We start from the raw sequence: 17,033 nt of genomic DNA, 5'->3' as shown, positions 1-17,033 counted from the left end.
TGCGGGGAGACTCAGTGCGGCGCGGGGCGGGGGCGCGGCGGCGCGGCGGCGCGGGTGTCCCCCTGGCCCGGCGAGTGGAAGGCGCGGGCAGCAGCGGCTCCAAGTGGCCGCGTCGGTGGGCTGTGCCCGAGTCTCCTCCCTTTGGCCGTCCGCAGGTTGGTGGCGGGAGGAGGGGACGGCTTCGGGCGCGGGGAGGGGGCGCCTTGCGCAGGGGCCATGACCGATCCCGGAAGCCCGGAGCCCGAGACCCGGGTAACTGCTGCGGCATCGCGCTTGCCTTTCTTTAGGGGGAGGTCGATCATTGGGGTGCGCGGCGCGGGGCTCCCCCGCGGGGTCTGAGCGGAGTAGGGGGCTGCAGTCTAGCAGGGAAGGCTTGCCCCTGGGTTCGCCCTGAGCATGGCTGTCCACAGCCGCTTGGGGCGGCCTGCACCGTGGCCTCGGCGTGAGCGGCGGGTGGGGAGCTGGGGGCGGGGGTGGGGTCACCTGGTGCCACCCGAGAGGGTAAGCGGGAGGGGGGAGGACTAATAAAGCCCCACAGAGAGGCCGTGGAGGCAAGGCCGAGTGACCCAGAGGCTACAAGAGAAGAAACTGGCAAAGAACTTGCTGGAGTGAAACGAAACGAGCCTTGGCCAAGGCCTGCTCGGCGAGCACTTTGCTCCTAGGGTTTCACCGACTTCCCACAACAACCCTGCGGAGTAGGCCGGAAACTTATTTAAAGACCAGAGAGACAGGCCGAGTGAGTTACCCCAGGGGCTCACAGTGGGGTTGAGACCCCTCAGTTGTTAATCTCAGATCTGAAGCCCATGTGGCCTGCCTGCTGCCTTTGTTTACCTGGCTCACCCCCAAAGCTTCATACTTAAAAAAAAAAAATGCTTTTGTTTTTAACCAACTTAGCCACCCCAGGCGCCCCAGGCCTTTGTTTTTGATTAACCTATTTAATTGTAAGTTTGTATAATTTCATTTTTTAACAATGGCTGTTTCACAACCACATCACATAATTCCTGAAAATGGAACAACCCGTTCCTCCAAACTGGTGGGCCACCCCTGCTCCTGCTCAGCTTTTTGCATACATATGTCTGTGACATATGTCTGGAATGCTTTTCTCATCCCTCTTTTAAAAATTCTTTTTACTCTGAAATAATTATATTCTCACAGGAAGTGGAAAAATGCATACTTTGACAAGCATTTCCCTGGAAAATCTTCTAAACTTTGTGCTTTGCCCTGAGGTGCAGAGCGGGTACCAGGAAGGAGTAGGCTGGGGCAAGTCCTTGAGGCCCAATTCTTCCACAGGGCCCACCCCAGACGGCAGCCTGGGGCCCACAATTCCCCTAGTGCAGTTGTGTATGCTCTTGAGATGGGCCTGGGGCTGTCCCCTGTGACTTGGGAGTCTTTCACTCCCAGAGCACCCGTACCTGTAGTGGGCCAGGCTTGGCCAGCACCCAAGGGCCAGGTCTGAGCCCTTCAGTGACACACAGCCTGCTCCCCTAGACCCTCCTCTCCTTCCTTCAGCCTCTGTGACAACTGCCAATCAAGTGGGAGTGGGTGGGGCAGGATGACCTCAGACCTCTGAAGTCCCACCCAATCCTGAAATTCCAAGATTCTAGATGTGTTGCTATTGTTGAAAGTCCACCTGTGAGAATAACTTCTCAGAAATAATGGGATTTTTATTAAGCTGTTTTTAGAAATTATTAAAACCAGCCATGTGCAGTGCCTTATGATGGCCCCTCGATATTCATTATTTAATCTCCCCTTGTAAGAGCTGAAGGTTGGACGCTCCAATATAAGAAGTGAAGATGGCCAGGGAGCCCACCATGCCTGCCCTCAGACAGCTAGTTAAGGAGCGGAGTGATTCACACTGACTTGAGGCTGGGGCTCTGACTCACAATCCGGGTTTCTTTCTACTCTAAATGAATCCTCGGGAAAAAAACCAGGAGCTCCAAGAATGGGGGGGAGCCACTGTGGTTCACAGATGGGTTCCACAAGAAGGGACCTGCAGCATCCCCCAACATTATCCAGCTGTGGTGTAACCCACAGATACTGGAATCACCCCTTAGCCAAATACCCCTTGGCAGCCACCTTATCCTAAAACTCAAGCTGTAGTTTCTGGGGTCCCCTGAAAAGGTGCTCCAGGAAGATTTCCCACCTCTTCTGCTCCCACCCTAGGCTAAGGTAGTGGCCCCTCCATGTTCACACTGAACTCCAGACTTTCCTCAATTATACTGTCCTTTGAGCAAGCCTGTGGCCTTTCACCCCAGGGCCTGGCAAAATCAAGAGTTTTTCAGCGTCCAGCACAGGGCCTGGCCATGGGGTAGAGTGACTTTCTAAAAGCCAGACTGCAATGAGTCTGGGAGGGGCCGGGGCACAAGGTGTCACACTGTGGACTCGTTAAGCCCCGGTCATCACTGACCCAGGGCTGGGGAAGAAGTCCAGCCTCAGGAGCTGAACTCTGGCTTCAGATCCTGAGGCCACCCCGACAAGCTGTGTGAGCAAGGGCAAGGCACTCACATCTCTAGTCCCCTCATGCAGAAAACAGGCATCCTCATAGGTCCACTATTAAAGGCTGCGGTGCTTAGCCTGTGGCCTGGCCCACAAAGCACCTGTTCTCTACCCACCCCTACCCCTCCGTGGCAGGTCTGCCGGTTATGGATGGTAAGGTTGTGCCCTGATGAAGGGGGAAGGGGGCCCGACCTGCAGCTCACACTCCACTCACCCAGTCGCGTGCCCTGGCAGAAGGGGCACCTTTCTCTGACCTGCACGAAGGCATCTAACGGACCAGGGGCTGTTTGTACAAGGGCTCGACATGTTCAGAATATCCTGACCCTGGAAGGCTGTGACCTGGCATGTCATGGGCTGGTGTACTCTCAGCTGCCGGCCCCCAGGGGAGCGGAGGGGAGAGGGGGTGAGGCACAGTCACTGTTGCACCTGCTGCATGAAGGTTCAGAGACAAAGTTCAGGTTCAGGGGGCAAAATCTGCCCTTGCTGGGCCCCCAGAGCCTGCATAGTGCTTGCCCGCCAGCGTCTGGATTCCGGGGTCAGGCTGCCCAGTGTGAAGCCTGGCACCACCACTTTAGCCGCTGACCTTGGCCAAGCTGGGGTCTGAGCGGAGTAGGGGGCTGCAGTCTAGCAGGGAAGCCTTGCCCCTGGGTTCGCCCTAAGCATGGCTGTCCACAGCCGCTTGGGGCGGCCTGCACCGTGGCCTCGGCGTGAGCGGCGGGTGGGGAGCTGGGGGCGGGGGTGGGGTCACCTGGTGCCACCCGAGAGGGTAAGAGGGAGGGGGGAGGACTAATAAAGCCCCACAGAGAGGCCGTGGAGGCTTTTTATGACGCTCAGTGTCGCCCGCCCTCTGTGAAACAGAATATTACCAACCTTCTTGAGGCCACTTGTTCCACAAATTAATTGAGAGCCTACTCTGTGTCCTGCAGTATTCTAAGGTATTGTGAGATTAAATGCCGCACAGGAGTCAGTAAATCCCAGCTACTAGTCCCATGAGGCTGCTTATGTAAACGTTTGATGAATGAATGAGTGAATGAATTCCACCAGGGACTTTGGTGGGTGGCAAGTGAAGCAGAGCTGCATCTTGAGGGAGGGCTAGAATTTTGGGCCCTACCTGCCTGCCGCCTTGAGCCCCGTCCCCACCCCACCCCCCAGCCAGCCGCGGTAAAGGGCCCGCCGGGCCCTCTCCCAGAGGTCAGGGTCATTCTGTTGCTCTGTGCTGTGTATGTCCTGGCGGGGGGAGAGGAAGAGAGGCCCCGGTGACCGAAGTCTGCCCTTGGGTTCGCCACCGCCGCTTTTCTATGCTTCCTGGACTCTGCCCTCCCGGGGCTCCACCGCCCCTGTCGGCTAGGGCCAGCCCCAGCGGTGCAGGCGGTTGCCGCCACCCGGCCGGCCTCTTCCTCAATTCCTCCTGACATCCTCCCTGTCGCCCAGGCCTGCAGCCCCAGTGTCGCCACCGCCGCCACCATGGCCCCACAGCAGCTCTTCCGCGCGCTCGTGCCGGCGCAGTGGGTGGCTGAGGTACTGCGGGCCCCGCGCGCAGGGCAGCCCCTGCAGCTGCTCGATGCCTCCTGGTACCTGCCCAAGCTGGGCCGCGACGCGCGCCGCGAGTTCGAGGAGCGCCACATCCCGGGCGCCGCCTTCTTTGACATCGACCAGTGCAGCGACCGCACGTCGCCCTACGACCACATGCTGCCCAGCGCTGCGCACTTCGCGGAGTACGCGGGCCGCCTGGGCGTGGGCGCCGCCACCCACGTCGTGGTCTACGACGCCAGCGACCAGGGCCTCTACGCGGCGCCGCGCGTCTGGTGGATGTTCCGCGCCTTCGGCCACCGGGCCGTGTCACTGCTCGACGGCGGCCTCCGCCACTGGCTGCGCCTGGGCCTCCCGCTGAGCTCGGGCAAAAGCCGCCCGGAGCCCGCCGAGTTTCGCGCCGCGCTGGACCCCACCTTCATCAAGACCTACGAGGACATCAAGGAGAACCTCGAATCCCGGCGCTTCCAGGTGGTGGACGCCCGCGCCGCCGGCCGGTTCCGGGGCACCGAGGCGGAGCCCCGAGACGGTAACAAACATGCGCGCAAAGGGGCGGGAGGTCAGCTGGGGCGCGGGCGCACGTGCGCCCTGAGCTCTGCCTTGTCCCTGCCTTTAAAGGACACCTAATGGGGGCCCGGGATTTGGGTTCTAGTTGCCTCCCTCCCTAAGCTTCACTGGCTTTATTCCTAAAGAGTGGACAATAATACTTGCCCCATCCCCACCCCTACCCGTGCTCGGGGCAGTGACTACCCGAAACTCGTTGGGAACCCAGGGCGCCCTGCATAAGGGGGAGAAGCCAAACAGCCCCACCCCGATTCTATGGATGTAAGGGGGTGGTCTCTGCGGAACTGGAGGGATGGCAGGCAGGCCCAGTTTGGGAAAAACCCAAGGGGCTGGGTGTACACCATCCCGGCTCATGACGACGGAGGCCGACAGGAGGGGGAGGAGTCTGGGGCGGGGGAGTGAATGGAACATCCCCTGGAGGGACCAAGGCTTGCAGGGGCAGGTTGGAGGGGGCACTAAAGAGAGAGAGGGGTTGCTGCCCCAGGTTGGAGAGAAACTGAATAGAGGTGGTTGGGGCTTGAGTGGGGGCAGAGCCTCTGCCTATGAGCTGGGTTCCCCCAGGCAAGGAGACTGCAGGAAAGCCCTGGATCAGGTGGGCAGGGGTCCCCACAAACAGGTTGGTCAGTGGCCACGTTGGTGTGAGCCTCTCAATGATCCAGAAAGGTCGGTGCTGTCACTGGACAGAGGAGGAAATGAGGTCTCAGGATGGCTACCTTGCTCGAGGTCAGGAGGCAGCCCAGCAGGGAACTGAGGCAGTCCATTTAACTGCAGTGAGCAACCAGTAATTACCCAGGCTTTTCGCTTCATGCCTTCTTTGGGGAGGATGCAAGGTACTTGCCACTTCCTCTAGGAGTCTGTCCCTGAATTGCATCCCCCATGCCCCCGAATCAGGGGTGGGGCTTCTGTTCTGGGCTTACAGAGCAGTTTGGGCTACCCAGTCCTATCATTGTTTCGGATGGCCCGACGGCAAGGACCAGCCATGCGTCTAGTGCATCCTGAAGACTCACCCGATAGCTGGCATGGGGTCAATGTCCCAGAGAGATTTGGGGAATTGAGAAGGACCCTGCCACATGGAACCGTGCAGAGCAGTGTTGCCATTAGGTCAAACCATAGGAAACCGCTGATAGCCAGCTATTTTTTTGAACCTACATAGGTGGCAATTTTATGTGGTTCAACCTGATAAGGATGCCACCTTGAACCCGTGAGGTCGTTCAGCTCAGCCCTTGGGGGAGGGAGGGAGAGCAACATGGGGCAGAGAGCCACTTGGCAGGTCACCTAACCTAATCTCTGAACTGCAGCTTCTGCATCGTGTGAAATAAGAGCAGAAACAGAGCCTACGGGACGCAGTGAGGGTCAAACGTCAAATGAGAATGAATGGATGAAACGCTCAGCGCAGTGTTTGCATACATAAAGTGCACTAAGAAATGGGAGGTGATAGAATTAATGTGTGCTTCTGTGGTTACAGCTCTTCACAGAGGTGCTTAATGCTACCTCAGCCCTGCTTGCTCACCCATAAAGTGGGCGATGATAGGACACACTAGCAGGCTTGTTGTGGAGGTGGACTGAGCCAGCGCATGCAAAGGCTGCCTCGAGGTCAGTGGCGGACATCACCTCATTGTCATTGTCCCCACTGCACGGGCTGAGACCTGGACAAGCGCGCCCCTCAATGAGGAGTCACATCGGTCAGGCAGGGTAGGGGGAAGCATGCTTTGCTTGGTGGGGGTTCAAGGCACAGGGACAGCCCTGCTTTGACGGGGGCCAACCTGTGAGGAGGGCTTGCTTCTTCCTTGCTCTGGGTTGGTCTCTATGTGATGTCTCCCAGTGAGCCGTTTCTGCACCTACATGGGGATGCAGGATGCACTCCCACCTCCCCATGGACTTGGAGCGCTGTCTATATGCTAAATCCTGGCAATAATTACCGATATGGGTCAACGGCTCCCTGGAGGAGTGTCACTCCACTGCAGGGGGAAACTGAGGCAGAAGCCACTAGTCTAGAGCCCCACCCTAGGGTCTGAATGGCCAAGATTTTTGAATCATAGGCTGTGAGGGTTGATTCTGTTGCAAATCTCAGTCCTTGGCATGAAAGTGGGAATATTAGCCTCATAGGGGATGGTGAAAGCAAAATGATTAAGTTTGGGGGGCATGATCCTCTTAATGAATGGCTCTCTAGCCTTGCCCAGGTTCTTCATGCTGTGATCGAAATGATCTTTGAAAATGGAAGTCTGGTTTCCCCTTGTAGTCAGGTCAAAGCCCTACGTCTTAATCCAGGCGGTTTCAAGCTCCCCCATGTCCCCACGTTTGCCCAGTGACCTTTAACCCCTCTAAAGACCACGTGATTTCCTGCCTCCTCCGATTACCCACCCTTTCCCTAGTCTGGGGTGCTCTCGGTCCCCGCTGCCCAGACCTCTCTACGTGACTCACCCACAGCGCCTTCTCAGAGAAGCTTCCCTGCCCCCCATGGCCTGGCGGTGAACAGCATCAGCTCTGGGGCCTCTCTGGCTTGGGCACCTGAGTTTGTGTGCCTCAGTCTCCTCATCTGTGTAAAGGGGAGGATGATCATTTCTGTCCCGTAGACTTTGGGGAGGATTAAAGGAGAAGATACAGCGGAGGGGTTCAGAATGGTGCCAAGCACAAAGTAAGTGCTCAGTAATGTCAAGGATTATTATTACTGTTAATATCTTTTTATAATGTGTCCCATGACATTCCGTAGGGCCTTTGTAACACCCCTCATCCTTGTAATGGCTCAGTGATGACTGGCCACTCTGCCCGATCGGTTCCTTTATTGCAAGTGCAAGGAGTCCTAGCCAGGCAGAGGGCTTGTTTATCTTTGTTGCCCCCCGAGCACATGGGTGATTGGGAAGGAAGCCGGGGGCAGAGTGCGACTCTGGTGGGGTCCGAGTCGTAGGTCCCAATCCCAGCCAGCAATTTGCTAGATGCGCGGCCTTGCGCAGTCCCGAACCTCAGCATGCCCTGTAAAATAGGGGTGCGTGTAAGTGGCACCTGGCTTGCCTAGCGGTGAGGACTGAGTGGGATGGTGCATGTAGAGAGGGTTCAGCGCCGTGGCTGCCTGGGAGGCTCTCACACTGCAGTGGCCGTATCTCATACACCCTTGTACTTGTCCCTTCCTTCCTGCCCTCCTGCTGCAGGCATCGAACCCGGCCACATCCCCGGCACGGTGAACATCCCCTTCACGGACTTCCTGACCAAGGAGGGCCTGGAGAAGAGCCCTGAGGAGATCCACCGTCTGTTCCAGGACAAGAAGGTGGACTTGTCCCAGCCGCTGGTGGCCACGTGTGGCTCTGGTGTCACAGCCTGCCATGTGGCACTGGGGGCCTACCTCTGCGGCAAGCCCAACGTGGCCATCTACGACGGCTCCTGGGTGGAGTGGTACATGCGCGCCCAGCCGGAGGAAGTCATCTCCGAGGGCCGGGGGAAGACCCACTGAGGCTGGCCAGGACCCAGGGAGCTGTGGCAGGCCTGGTGGTTCTGACTCTGCTTTGACCGAGTGTGTGTTTCTTCCTGCGAGTCAGGTGGCACATAAGGGGACATCCCAGAGGCCAGGAGTTCCGTTGACTTGTGGGCTCCCAGTGGAGGCAGGAGAGAAGGTGGTGGTGGGTGCAGGGGAAGGCAGCTGCCCCACATGCTGAGCTGGGGCCCTACCTCCTTTCTGTTCCACTGTTGAGGAAATAAAATAGCCAAGGGCTAAATCTTTCTAACTGGGGGGCTGCCTGGTGTTGCTGCGGAGCTGGTGGTTCCAGCATGCCCAGCAAAGGGGGCTCTGTGGAGCCTGAGGGTCTTGGGGATCCTGTGCCTGCCTTCTGAGCAGGGCAGGAGCCCCAGAGCCCTTCCATTCCTGTGACCAGAGTGCCCCTAGCAGGCTGTCCTCTACCCCACGAAGGTGGGGGTCTCGCTTCTGGCTTCCAGGCTATTTAAGATGAATCTTGCTGTGATATGTCTAGAGTGCCACCCAAAGACCCACCCAGGTCAGTGCACACCTGTGCATCTCATGTCAAGACAGTCTACCGGTCTAAACCGGTAGGAGGCTGTACCACATGAGGAGGCCTGTCCCAGCCCAGCCAGGATGTTCAAGAGAGGGGTGAAGTTCAGCCAGATTGGACTTCAGCCACTCTGGGATCCCATGCTTGGAGACTAGCCTCTGGAGCTACCAGGGGGCAGGGGGACCCAGGGGGTTTGATCCTTTGTACTCAAGGAACACCTCTGTCCCCAGGCTTCCCGAGGGTAGAGGCTCTGTCCTCCTTCTGTATTTGTCCTTTGTGCAGAGATGGACATGGTGTCCGAGAAAGCCCCAGATGGCCCCTGCCTGAAGTTGGGTCACACCTCCCCATCTCCAAGCCCCCAAGGCACCCCTCAGTAGCAAAGAGGCAACACTGGTTGGTACTGGGGAGAACCCTAGAAGAATAAAACCAGAGTGGACAGTGACTTACCCAAGGGCATACGATGGATTTACCACAGAGCTGGACCAGACCCAGGTTTCCTGACTCTGAATTTACTCTTCTTTGTACCTGCGACCCCCATCACATGTCCTCTGACGCTGAGTCACCTCCCAAGTCCATGACCGTGAGGGGGCCAGCCGACAGGACAGAATCCTGGTTTTCTGGGTGAGAACTCTAAAGTAAGTCCCAACCTCCCTGAGTCTGTTCCCTCACCTGTAAAATGGGAAGAATGAGGGATTTCAGACAAAGATTTAGCCAAGAGCTCATTGCAGAGTCCCATTGTTAAAAAGATTTTATGTATTTCTTTTAGAGAGAGAGCGTGCACAAGTTGGGGGGAGGGAGAGCGACAAGCACACTCTGCGCTGAGCCCGGAGCCCGACACAAGGATCGATCTCTGGACCCTGAGATCATGACCTGAGCTGAGATCAAAGAGTCGGATGCTTAACCAACTGAGCCACCCAGGGGCCCCTGCAGAGTCCCATTTTTCTAGCTCAGGGTTTTTTTGGGGCGGGATCATTCTTTGTTGCCGGGGCCGTCCTGTGCATTGTGGGATGTTTAGCAGCATTTCTGGCCTCTACTCACTAGATGCCAGGAGCACCAACCAGTTGTGACAACCAGAACATCCCCAGGCATGACCAAATATCCCCTGGGAGGCAAAAATCGCTCTCTGTTGAGAACCACCACTCTAGGAGCAAATAACAACAGTCAGGGACAGTGTAGACAGGGATCCCAGCCCCTTCCCCTGGAGGCTACGTCTAGCAGCTCAGAAGTCTCCTTCCTTTGATGCTCAGATAAGCCTCATTTTCTCTCCCGGAAGCGTCCCTGCCTCTTCAGGGAGAGGGGTTTGTCTGCAAATGCGTGTGCGTTCTGATCTGGCTCCTGTCTCAGCTCCCCTGAACAAGGCTGCCTGACCTTGGTCACTGCTGAGCCTCTCTGAGCCTCAGTTTCTTCATCTTTAAAATGGGAGGAATTGCATTTCCCTTGAGCATTACAGGGATTACATGAAAGAATCCACTGAGACTGTTGAGCTTGGTGCCAGGCACAGAGTAAATATCAAGTGTTCTTGTTATTTTTTTTTTAAGGGACTGTTACTTATTCAGCATGTTGAGTGCCTCCTGTACTTCTGGCATTGGGGGTGAGGGGACAGCAAATACCAGAATTGTGTTCCAGTGAAACTGGCCAGTGCTATCATATTTCCAGAGAGAAGGGAGGACCAACCGTGAAGTGGCAACAGACTCATTGTACAAGTGAAAAAACAAGCTCAAGAGAGGTTGCGTGGTTTGCCTGAGGGCACACAGCTAGTTTGAGAGAGGGGCCGGACTGGAGTTAGAAATCGCAGGGTGGAAGCCCCTCCAGTGGGTCTTGCTTTGGTGGTTTTCCAGATTTTCAGAATCAAGGGGAGAACGGAGGGTCGCTCAGGGTTTGGAAACACAAGTGACAAGCTCAGGGAAGGTGGCCGAGTGTCTCCCAGCTCCACGAGGAGGAGACACTCTGAGCTATGGGATTTAAACAAGGGGGTTTGGCTAGGCTGTCTTCCCCCACCCCGGTCCACCTCCCAGCCAGGAACCCAGTGGATCAGAGCTGAGGCTTTTCCTTCTGGGAAGGTTCCTGATGGGTCTAGACAGGTTCAGAGAGTGGCCCAGAAGCAGGAGAACGGAAATTGAGCTTTGCCTTCCTAGGATTCCCAGAGCTGCTGTTTAACTTTGAGGAGTTGACTGGGTTCCGCCCTGCCTCTTGCAAGTCTGAACTCCCAGAATGATTAACCACTCGGTGCGGAGTCCCAGCCTCTGCCAGAATCCGACCTACCCACCCTGTGTATTCCAGGCAGGAGCTTGCCACACTGGACAACAAGGATGATGAAATTTTTGTCCACTTGGCAAATATTTGCTGAGCACCCCTCTGTGTCGGGGACAGCCGGACAATTCCAACCTTGTTGAACCAGCTGCACGGGAATGTGAGCTCACTCCTTGGATCGTTGCCACGAGGGTTCATGGCCCGAAGCCCCCGCCCCACACACAGTGGACTGAATCATGAATCAATGTACTGATTTGGTCCTGGTGCTTGGAATCAGTTCTGCACAAGGCCCCAGAAGGTCTGCCTTTCAGATCCTTCTGGGCGGGGCCTCGGTCATCTAGTCTGAGAAAGGGGAGCAAATTCTAGGGGTGATGTCAGGTAAGGTCAAGTTCAAAACAATATAAGGTGTCACTCCTACTGGAATAACCCAGCTATATAAGCACAATGGAGCTTTATTTCTGAATTTATGGGGGAATGAGTCATTCAGGAAGAGATGGAATTTTTAGGTTACCAAAGCGTTCTAATTTTAAGCACCGAAAGTTTCAACATATATTACCTGTTGGGGGTGGAACGTGGTATACTGAGGGCATCTGAGCACCCAGTGGCTTTGTTTTACCATTGCATTGCCGTGATCCCTTCTGGGGCTGTCTGCCCCTAAGCTAAATGGCCCCAGCTGCTGTGACGTCCCAGGTCCTTGCGAGTCTGGAATATTCTTGCTGCCCGTCCTTCCTGGTGACTGTCATGTTCTTCAGAGTCTCTGCCTGCTTCTAGGTGGGCCCACACGCCCTCTGGATAATGAATAGGCCCTTCCAGTGGCTTTACCCACTTTGTTGAACCCGTCACTCTCAAATCTGGGCCACCAGCAGCTTGCCAGACCCAGATCCCCACTGAATTCTGATCCCTGTGTCTGCTGCCTGCTGGGGCCCTAACCCTGCCCCTCTGACTGTGTTCCCCATATCAGTACACACGGCCACCACCAAAGAGGTCACCTGTGCCTAGACCTGGCAGTGAGTCTCCAGATTCTACCTCCTGCACCCACAGCCAGTCAGCACCCAGGCCTGGGGAGCTCCACCCCTATTCCCACTGCTTTGGATCTCTTACCCCCCCACACTCAAGATACAAAGATGCAGCCTGTCCCATCCACGAAATGCAGAACACACTTTCAAGTGGAGGCACCCAGACCTCCCGCTTCCTGGCTGTGAGTGTGGCAGTTACCTCAGATACCTCATCTGGACGTGGCGCTAATCCGGTAGCCACCTCATAGGATCAGACTCCTCACTGAGCAGGAAGGCTGATGCCGGGCTCGATCCCAGGACCCCGGGATCATGACCTGAGCCAAAGGCAGACGCTTAACCGCCACACATTATTACTATTACTAACATTCTGTCCTACCCTCCGCTCCTGCCTCCCTGTGACGGCCTCAACACCCGTGAGGGTACCTACCTTATTCATGGTTCTCTTCCTGGCCCCAGCACAGCAACTCAGGTAGACAGGTCCTAATGAATGCTTGACCTATACAATACATAAATACCCTGGTAGGGCTGACAGAGACCATAATAATCCCTCCTATTTCTCCAGCACTTTCCTTGCCAGGGAGGATGCTAAATGTTTTTGTGTTCATTTAATCCGACAACCCTGAGAAATAGTGTTCTTCTCCCCCATTTTGCAGGTAAGGAAGGTTGAGCTTAGAGAGGTCACAGGAAGTTGAGGCCTAGGATTGCAATCCTGGAGGGAATGAGTACAGGCCCTCATCATTAGCCGGAGGCATGTGCCCAACTGCAGAATGTGGGGCCCGGAACAAGGCAGAGGGGCCTGCGGGAGTTCCCAGGCCAGCCGGGTGTCAGGGAAGCTTCCGGGGGCTGGTGCTCCGGAAGTTATGACCCCAGCGAGGCTGGCTGTGTCCACGCTTCCTTCTTGCCTTCTTCCCTTGCCAGACTCCACCCCCTCCCACAGCCTTTCCCCATTTCCAAAAGGCTTGAAAATCAGTTACAAGCCCATTGAGAGAGCGAAGTCAAATAAGAGCACACAGGGCCTGCACGGGAGCCCAAGGACTTCTTTCTCCAGTGACAGGCATGGGCTCTGGTGCTTGTGTAGCCCCCCCGGAGTGAGCAATGAAAAGGGAGAGCCTCACCCAAGGATGGGGATGCTTTTGATGCTGCCCAGTTGACTTTTCCTAATTTGAAAGCAAGAAAGCAGTTAGATAATGAATTTTGTTCACCTGGGTTTACCTCTTTCCCTAGGGTTCCAGGAAGCACCCCTTTCTCTCCTCCCCCAAGGGTTTGGGGGGCAAAGGGGCAGGTAAATGCTCCCTCCCACCTGTGGAGAGCGGGTTAGGGTAGGAATTCAGTACCAGACCCATGCTTGCTCTTCTGACAGGCCGGGGCTACAAAGGCACTGCCGGTGGCTGCACAGGATTCTGGGAGAGGTAAGGGGCGTGACGTGAGAGGCCGGGACAGGCCGAAGCAGCTAGAGACTGCCGTGGGCCAGGCAAGAGCTCCCAACTATCAAGAGCTGCTCTGGGCACCTCCGAGAGCAGAGCTAGAGACGTCCCCTGGGGAGGTACAGGGCCTCTGGCTTACCCACCCTCACACTACCCGCTGGCTCTTCGCTCCCCTGGCTCCAAGCAATTTCTGGCTGCCTGATACTCATGTCCAGCCTCTGCTATCTTGACTTGGCCCTTGGCCTGACTCACTGTGGTATCTGCTCCGACCGCTCCCATCTGACAACAGAATGCTACTAAGAAATGTAGAAGAAACAATGGACGTAGAGAGAAAAATCACAATTTGGCAATCGTCATAGTAATAGGGATAGCAGGAATCCTCAATGAATATTAAAATAAATGATGGGATAAAGTGTTTGCTGGAAAGCAGGATATTAATATAGTCTCCATGTATCTCCCCATAAGATACTGATGAATTCGAAGCGCCAGACAGGAACTGTACAGATCAGCGACTTAACTGACACCACCTTCACAAATGACCAGTTGACCTTACCAGCAACGGGATGAACTGACACGTGTCCTCCTCATCAGAGGCATGAGGACACGGCTCTGCTTCCGGGGGTTCCTGCCCAAAATGCACACAACGAGTGTAATCATGAGGAGGTATCAGACAAACCCAAACCGAGGGCATTCTACAAAATAAACAGTCCATTCACCTCAAAAATGGGAGCCAAAGAAAGACTGAAGAACTGTTCCAGATCAGAAGAGTAAAGAGCCATGACAACGGAATGCGTTATTTGCTGGATGGATCCTAAAGGACTTTTCCCCTTCTTTTGCTATAAAGGACATTAGCAAGACAAATGGAGATTTGAAGAAATCTGCAGATCAGTTAATGGTATTGTACCGATGCTCCTTTCCTGACGTTGGTAATTGCACTGTGGTTATTTAAAAGAATGCCCTGATGTGTGGATCACACGGAAGAGTTCAAAAGCGAAAGGTCATTAGCTCTGTGATTTGCTCTCAGAGAATGGAAGAGCCAACGTAGTAAAATGTGAGCATTTGGTGAATCTGAGCGGAGGCTCCACCAGAATTGTTGGTATTATTTTTGCAACTTTTCTCCAAGTCTGAAATTGCTTCAACATAAAATGCTATTTTTTCAACGCAGGCTTTTCTGATCCAGTTTCAGCCAGAGCTGCTAACTGCACCCACATTCTAAAACAAGGTGCTAGACCATCTAAAGCAGTTCTTTCAACCCAGGTGGTTAAGAACTAGTTTTAGAAACCTCAGGAGATGGGCCCTCCTGCCTACAGCAGGGAGAGATGCCAGCAGGAGCAGTTGGAAGGCAGAGGGGGGCTCTCTCTACAAGGAACTGTTGGGGTGCTCTACTTCTCCCGCCCCATGGGGGAAGGTGCATGGCGGGGGCCTCCCCTCCTGGAAGGCTGAGTGAGCCAGGCTTCAGGGAGCCCATCTTCAGGGCTTGGCCTAGGTGTCCTGGATTCCAGGGGTGCTCAGAGGCTGGGTGGGACCCACGTCTGGGAAAACTTGCAGGAGGGATGCCAACCTGGGTGGCCGCTTGATGGTGGAATCAGATGTGCAGGGTGAACCCTGTCTGCATGGAGCCTTGGCTTCTGGGGGGACCAGCTGAGGAAGAGCAGTGACTTGGAGCTGGGGCAGAAGGGGAGTGGGCAGTGGGACCCAGTGGAGGTGGTCCTTGAGTAGGGTGTCCCAGGCAACCAATCAGAGGAGGCCCTGCCCAGGAAGGAAAGTACAGTGGGAGGCATTCCTAGCAATGGGGGGCTCCAAAGAACCCTCAAAACAATCCTCCAGGGAAAAACCTAGCCAGCTTGAAACTAGCTCTGGCCAGAGCAAAAGCACACCCGAGGACATGGGCGCCAGAAGGAAAATCTTTCCCTTCTTTTCCCATCCCTGTTCCACACCAGCCATGGAGGAGCTGAGAAGAGGAGGGTGGAGGAGCAGGAGAATCTGGGGGCACACAGAACACCCCCAGGGGACCCCCACTGTACAATGGCAATTACCATCGCATCTCCCTGTTCGTCGGGACTAAAAGGGATAATCTGTGAAAGTGCTTGGCGCGGAGCTGGGCCCATGGAAGTGCTCATAAATGTCCCTGGGGCAGCAGGAGCAAGGGTCCTAGGGGCCCAGGGAGATGGGCAGTAGATGCCTGGTTCTGTGTGATTCCTGATTCCAGCTGTAGAAGGACATCAGCCGGAGCCAGAGGGGCGTTTGCAGGGCAGAGTGAGGTCCCTGCAGGAGGCAGATAAGACTGAGCCGATTGTCAGGGCCTCAGTTCCCCGGAGCTGAGCTGAAAGAGAACCAGAGCGTGCAGACTGACCGCGTGGGCTAGCTGGGTGGGATGGGGGATGGGGAGCTCTCCAACGACCCGAGCGGGCTGGCGCGCCCCCGGGCGGTGAGGCCGCACCGCCCGCCTCTCCCGCCGGCTCGGGTCCCCCTGGCGGAAGAGGGCTGAGCACCGGGCTGAGCACCCCGGCCCAGGGCAGCGTCACCGCCAGCCCCAGCGACACTTTCTTGCCAACTGGAGAAAGGCGTCCCTTCCTCCAGACCTTCGACTTGCCCTTTCGCGGTGCGAATGGCGCCCCCTGGGGCCCACAGAAATTATGGGCTCTTCCAGGGGAAGAGGTGCGCCTCCTTCATTTCTGAAACTCTAAAGCCCAGCGCTTGGGGCAGGCTTGGTGAATGTTGACAATCGGAGGGACTTCTAGGTAAAAGCATCGAGACATATTTGTTCTCTTCTGAATATCCAAGCCTGCGGGCCAGTTATGCAGACTCTCCGAGCCCTGTCTATAAAATGGACACAATAATACTGACCTAGGCTGGAATGATACTTCTAGCACCAGTGTGGCACATCGGAAGTGGTCAATGCTAATAGCTAACACGTACTGCCTGTATTAGCGCTAAGAAGTACGAATAACATTATGATGTAAGTATTGCAAATGGTGGAAAGTGGGGGTTGAAGAGGTTATGTGACTGGCCAGGTGTCTCCCAGCCAGGGAACCATGGAGTCCACCCCCTGGACCACTGGCCTCTGAAAGCCTGTCTGAATATTTCTGGCTGCTCAGGACACTCTCTTTCTGACTGAATACGCCTGTTTCTCGCCTCAAGTGACCCGAAAAGGTGACTCAGAACCAACAACCCCCATTCCTAGATAGGAGGCAGAACTGAGGGCCAAGGCAGCGACTGGATTGGATTGGATGTAAACACAACAGAGTCGAGGCTAATCAGAATGTTCTGACATCTGAATGTGGGAAGAGGCGGACTGAGCCCCAAACCCCAGCAGGGCCGGGTGACATCTTAGTCACGGAGCTGACAGCAGATGTGAAGCAAGTCACTCAGGTGGGGGGGAAACTGCTAACACGAGAAGGTTCAAAACAGGCTGCAGCGATGAGCTCAGGTGAGGACTTTGGGATATATTTCATGTTCCTTCAGCTCCATCCGGTGGCAGAGGGACTCCTGGGTCACTGTGGGTCCAGGGGTTTAGCCTGAGGAAATGATAGCTGTTGCGCTCTGGAGGCTGGGTTCTTGGGGATGGGTCTGAGGCGGTGCCTGTCCCTCCAACCCCGGCATGGAGGAGTTGGTTCATCCCTGGGCAATGGGAATGGACCTGAAGGTCCATTAGGTTGCCTTGCCTCAGGCCCTGATCTCGGGTCCAACCAACAGTAGACAGGGAGGCAGGACTGGTTCCAGCAGAGCCAATGTTCACTGAAGCTTTGCTCAGG

At 55.7% G+C, this 17,033-nt stretch overlaps 1 protein-coding gene across 2 annotated transcripts; it reads left to right on the top strand.

Moving 5' to 3' along the window:
• The first annotated feature begins 32 nt into the window (after positions 1-32).
• MPST (mercaptopyruvate sulfurtransferase) lies at positions 33-8,306 on the top strand. 2 transcript variants are annotated; one of them, XM_027592880.1, is made up of 3 exons: positions 33-155; positions 3,928-4,555; positions 7,737-8,306. In XM_027592880.1, exons 2-3 carry the CDS (start codon positions 3,961-3,963, stop codon positions 8,033-8,035), a joined length of 894 nt encoding a protein of 297 aa, XP_027448681.1. In that variant the 5' UTR covers positions 33-155; positions 3,928-3,960; the 3' UTR covers positions 8,036-8,306. The 2 variants fall into 2 exon arrangements, with proteins under 2 accessions (XP_027448681.1, XP_027448679.1); XM_027592878.1 differs by having other exon boundaries at positions 144-252.
• Positions 8,307-17,033: the final 8,727 nt, after the last annotated feature.

Source organism: Zalophus californianus, chromosome 9, assembly GCF_009762305.2.
Source record: "Zalophus californianus isolate mZalCal1 chromosome 9, mZalCal1.pri.v2, whole genome shotgun sequence".
Lineage (NCBI taxonomy): Eukaryota > Metazoa > Chordata > Mammalia > Carnivora > Otariidae > Zalophus > Zalophus californianus.
Note: the sequence above shows the minus strand (reverse complement) of the source record. Positions and strands in the feature narration are given on the sequence as shown.

Excerpts from the sequence above, each read along its gene's own strand:
- MPST (XM_027592878.1), top strand. The coding sequence starts at position 217 with ATGACCGATCCCGGAAGCCCGGAGCCCGAGACCCGG. Across the intron at positions 253-3,927 it reads GCCCGGAGCCCGAGACCCGG|GCCTGCAGCCCCAGTGTCGC; the intron begins GTAACTGCTGCG and ends CCTGTCGCCCAG. Across the intron at positions 4,556-7,736 it reads CGAGGCGGAGCCCCGAGACG|GCATCGAACCCGGCCACATC; the intron begins GTAACAAACATG and ends CTCCTGCTGCAG.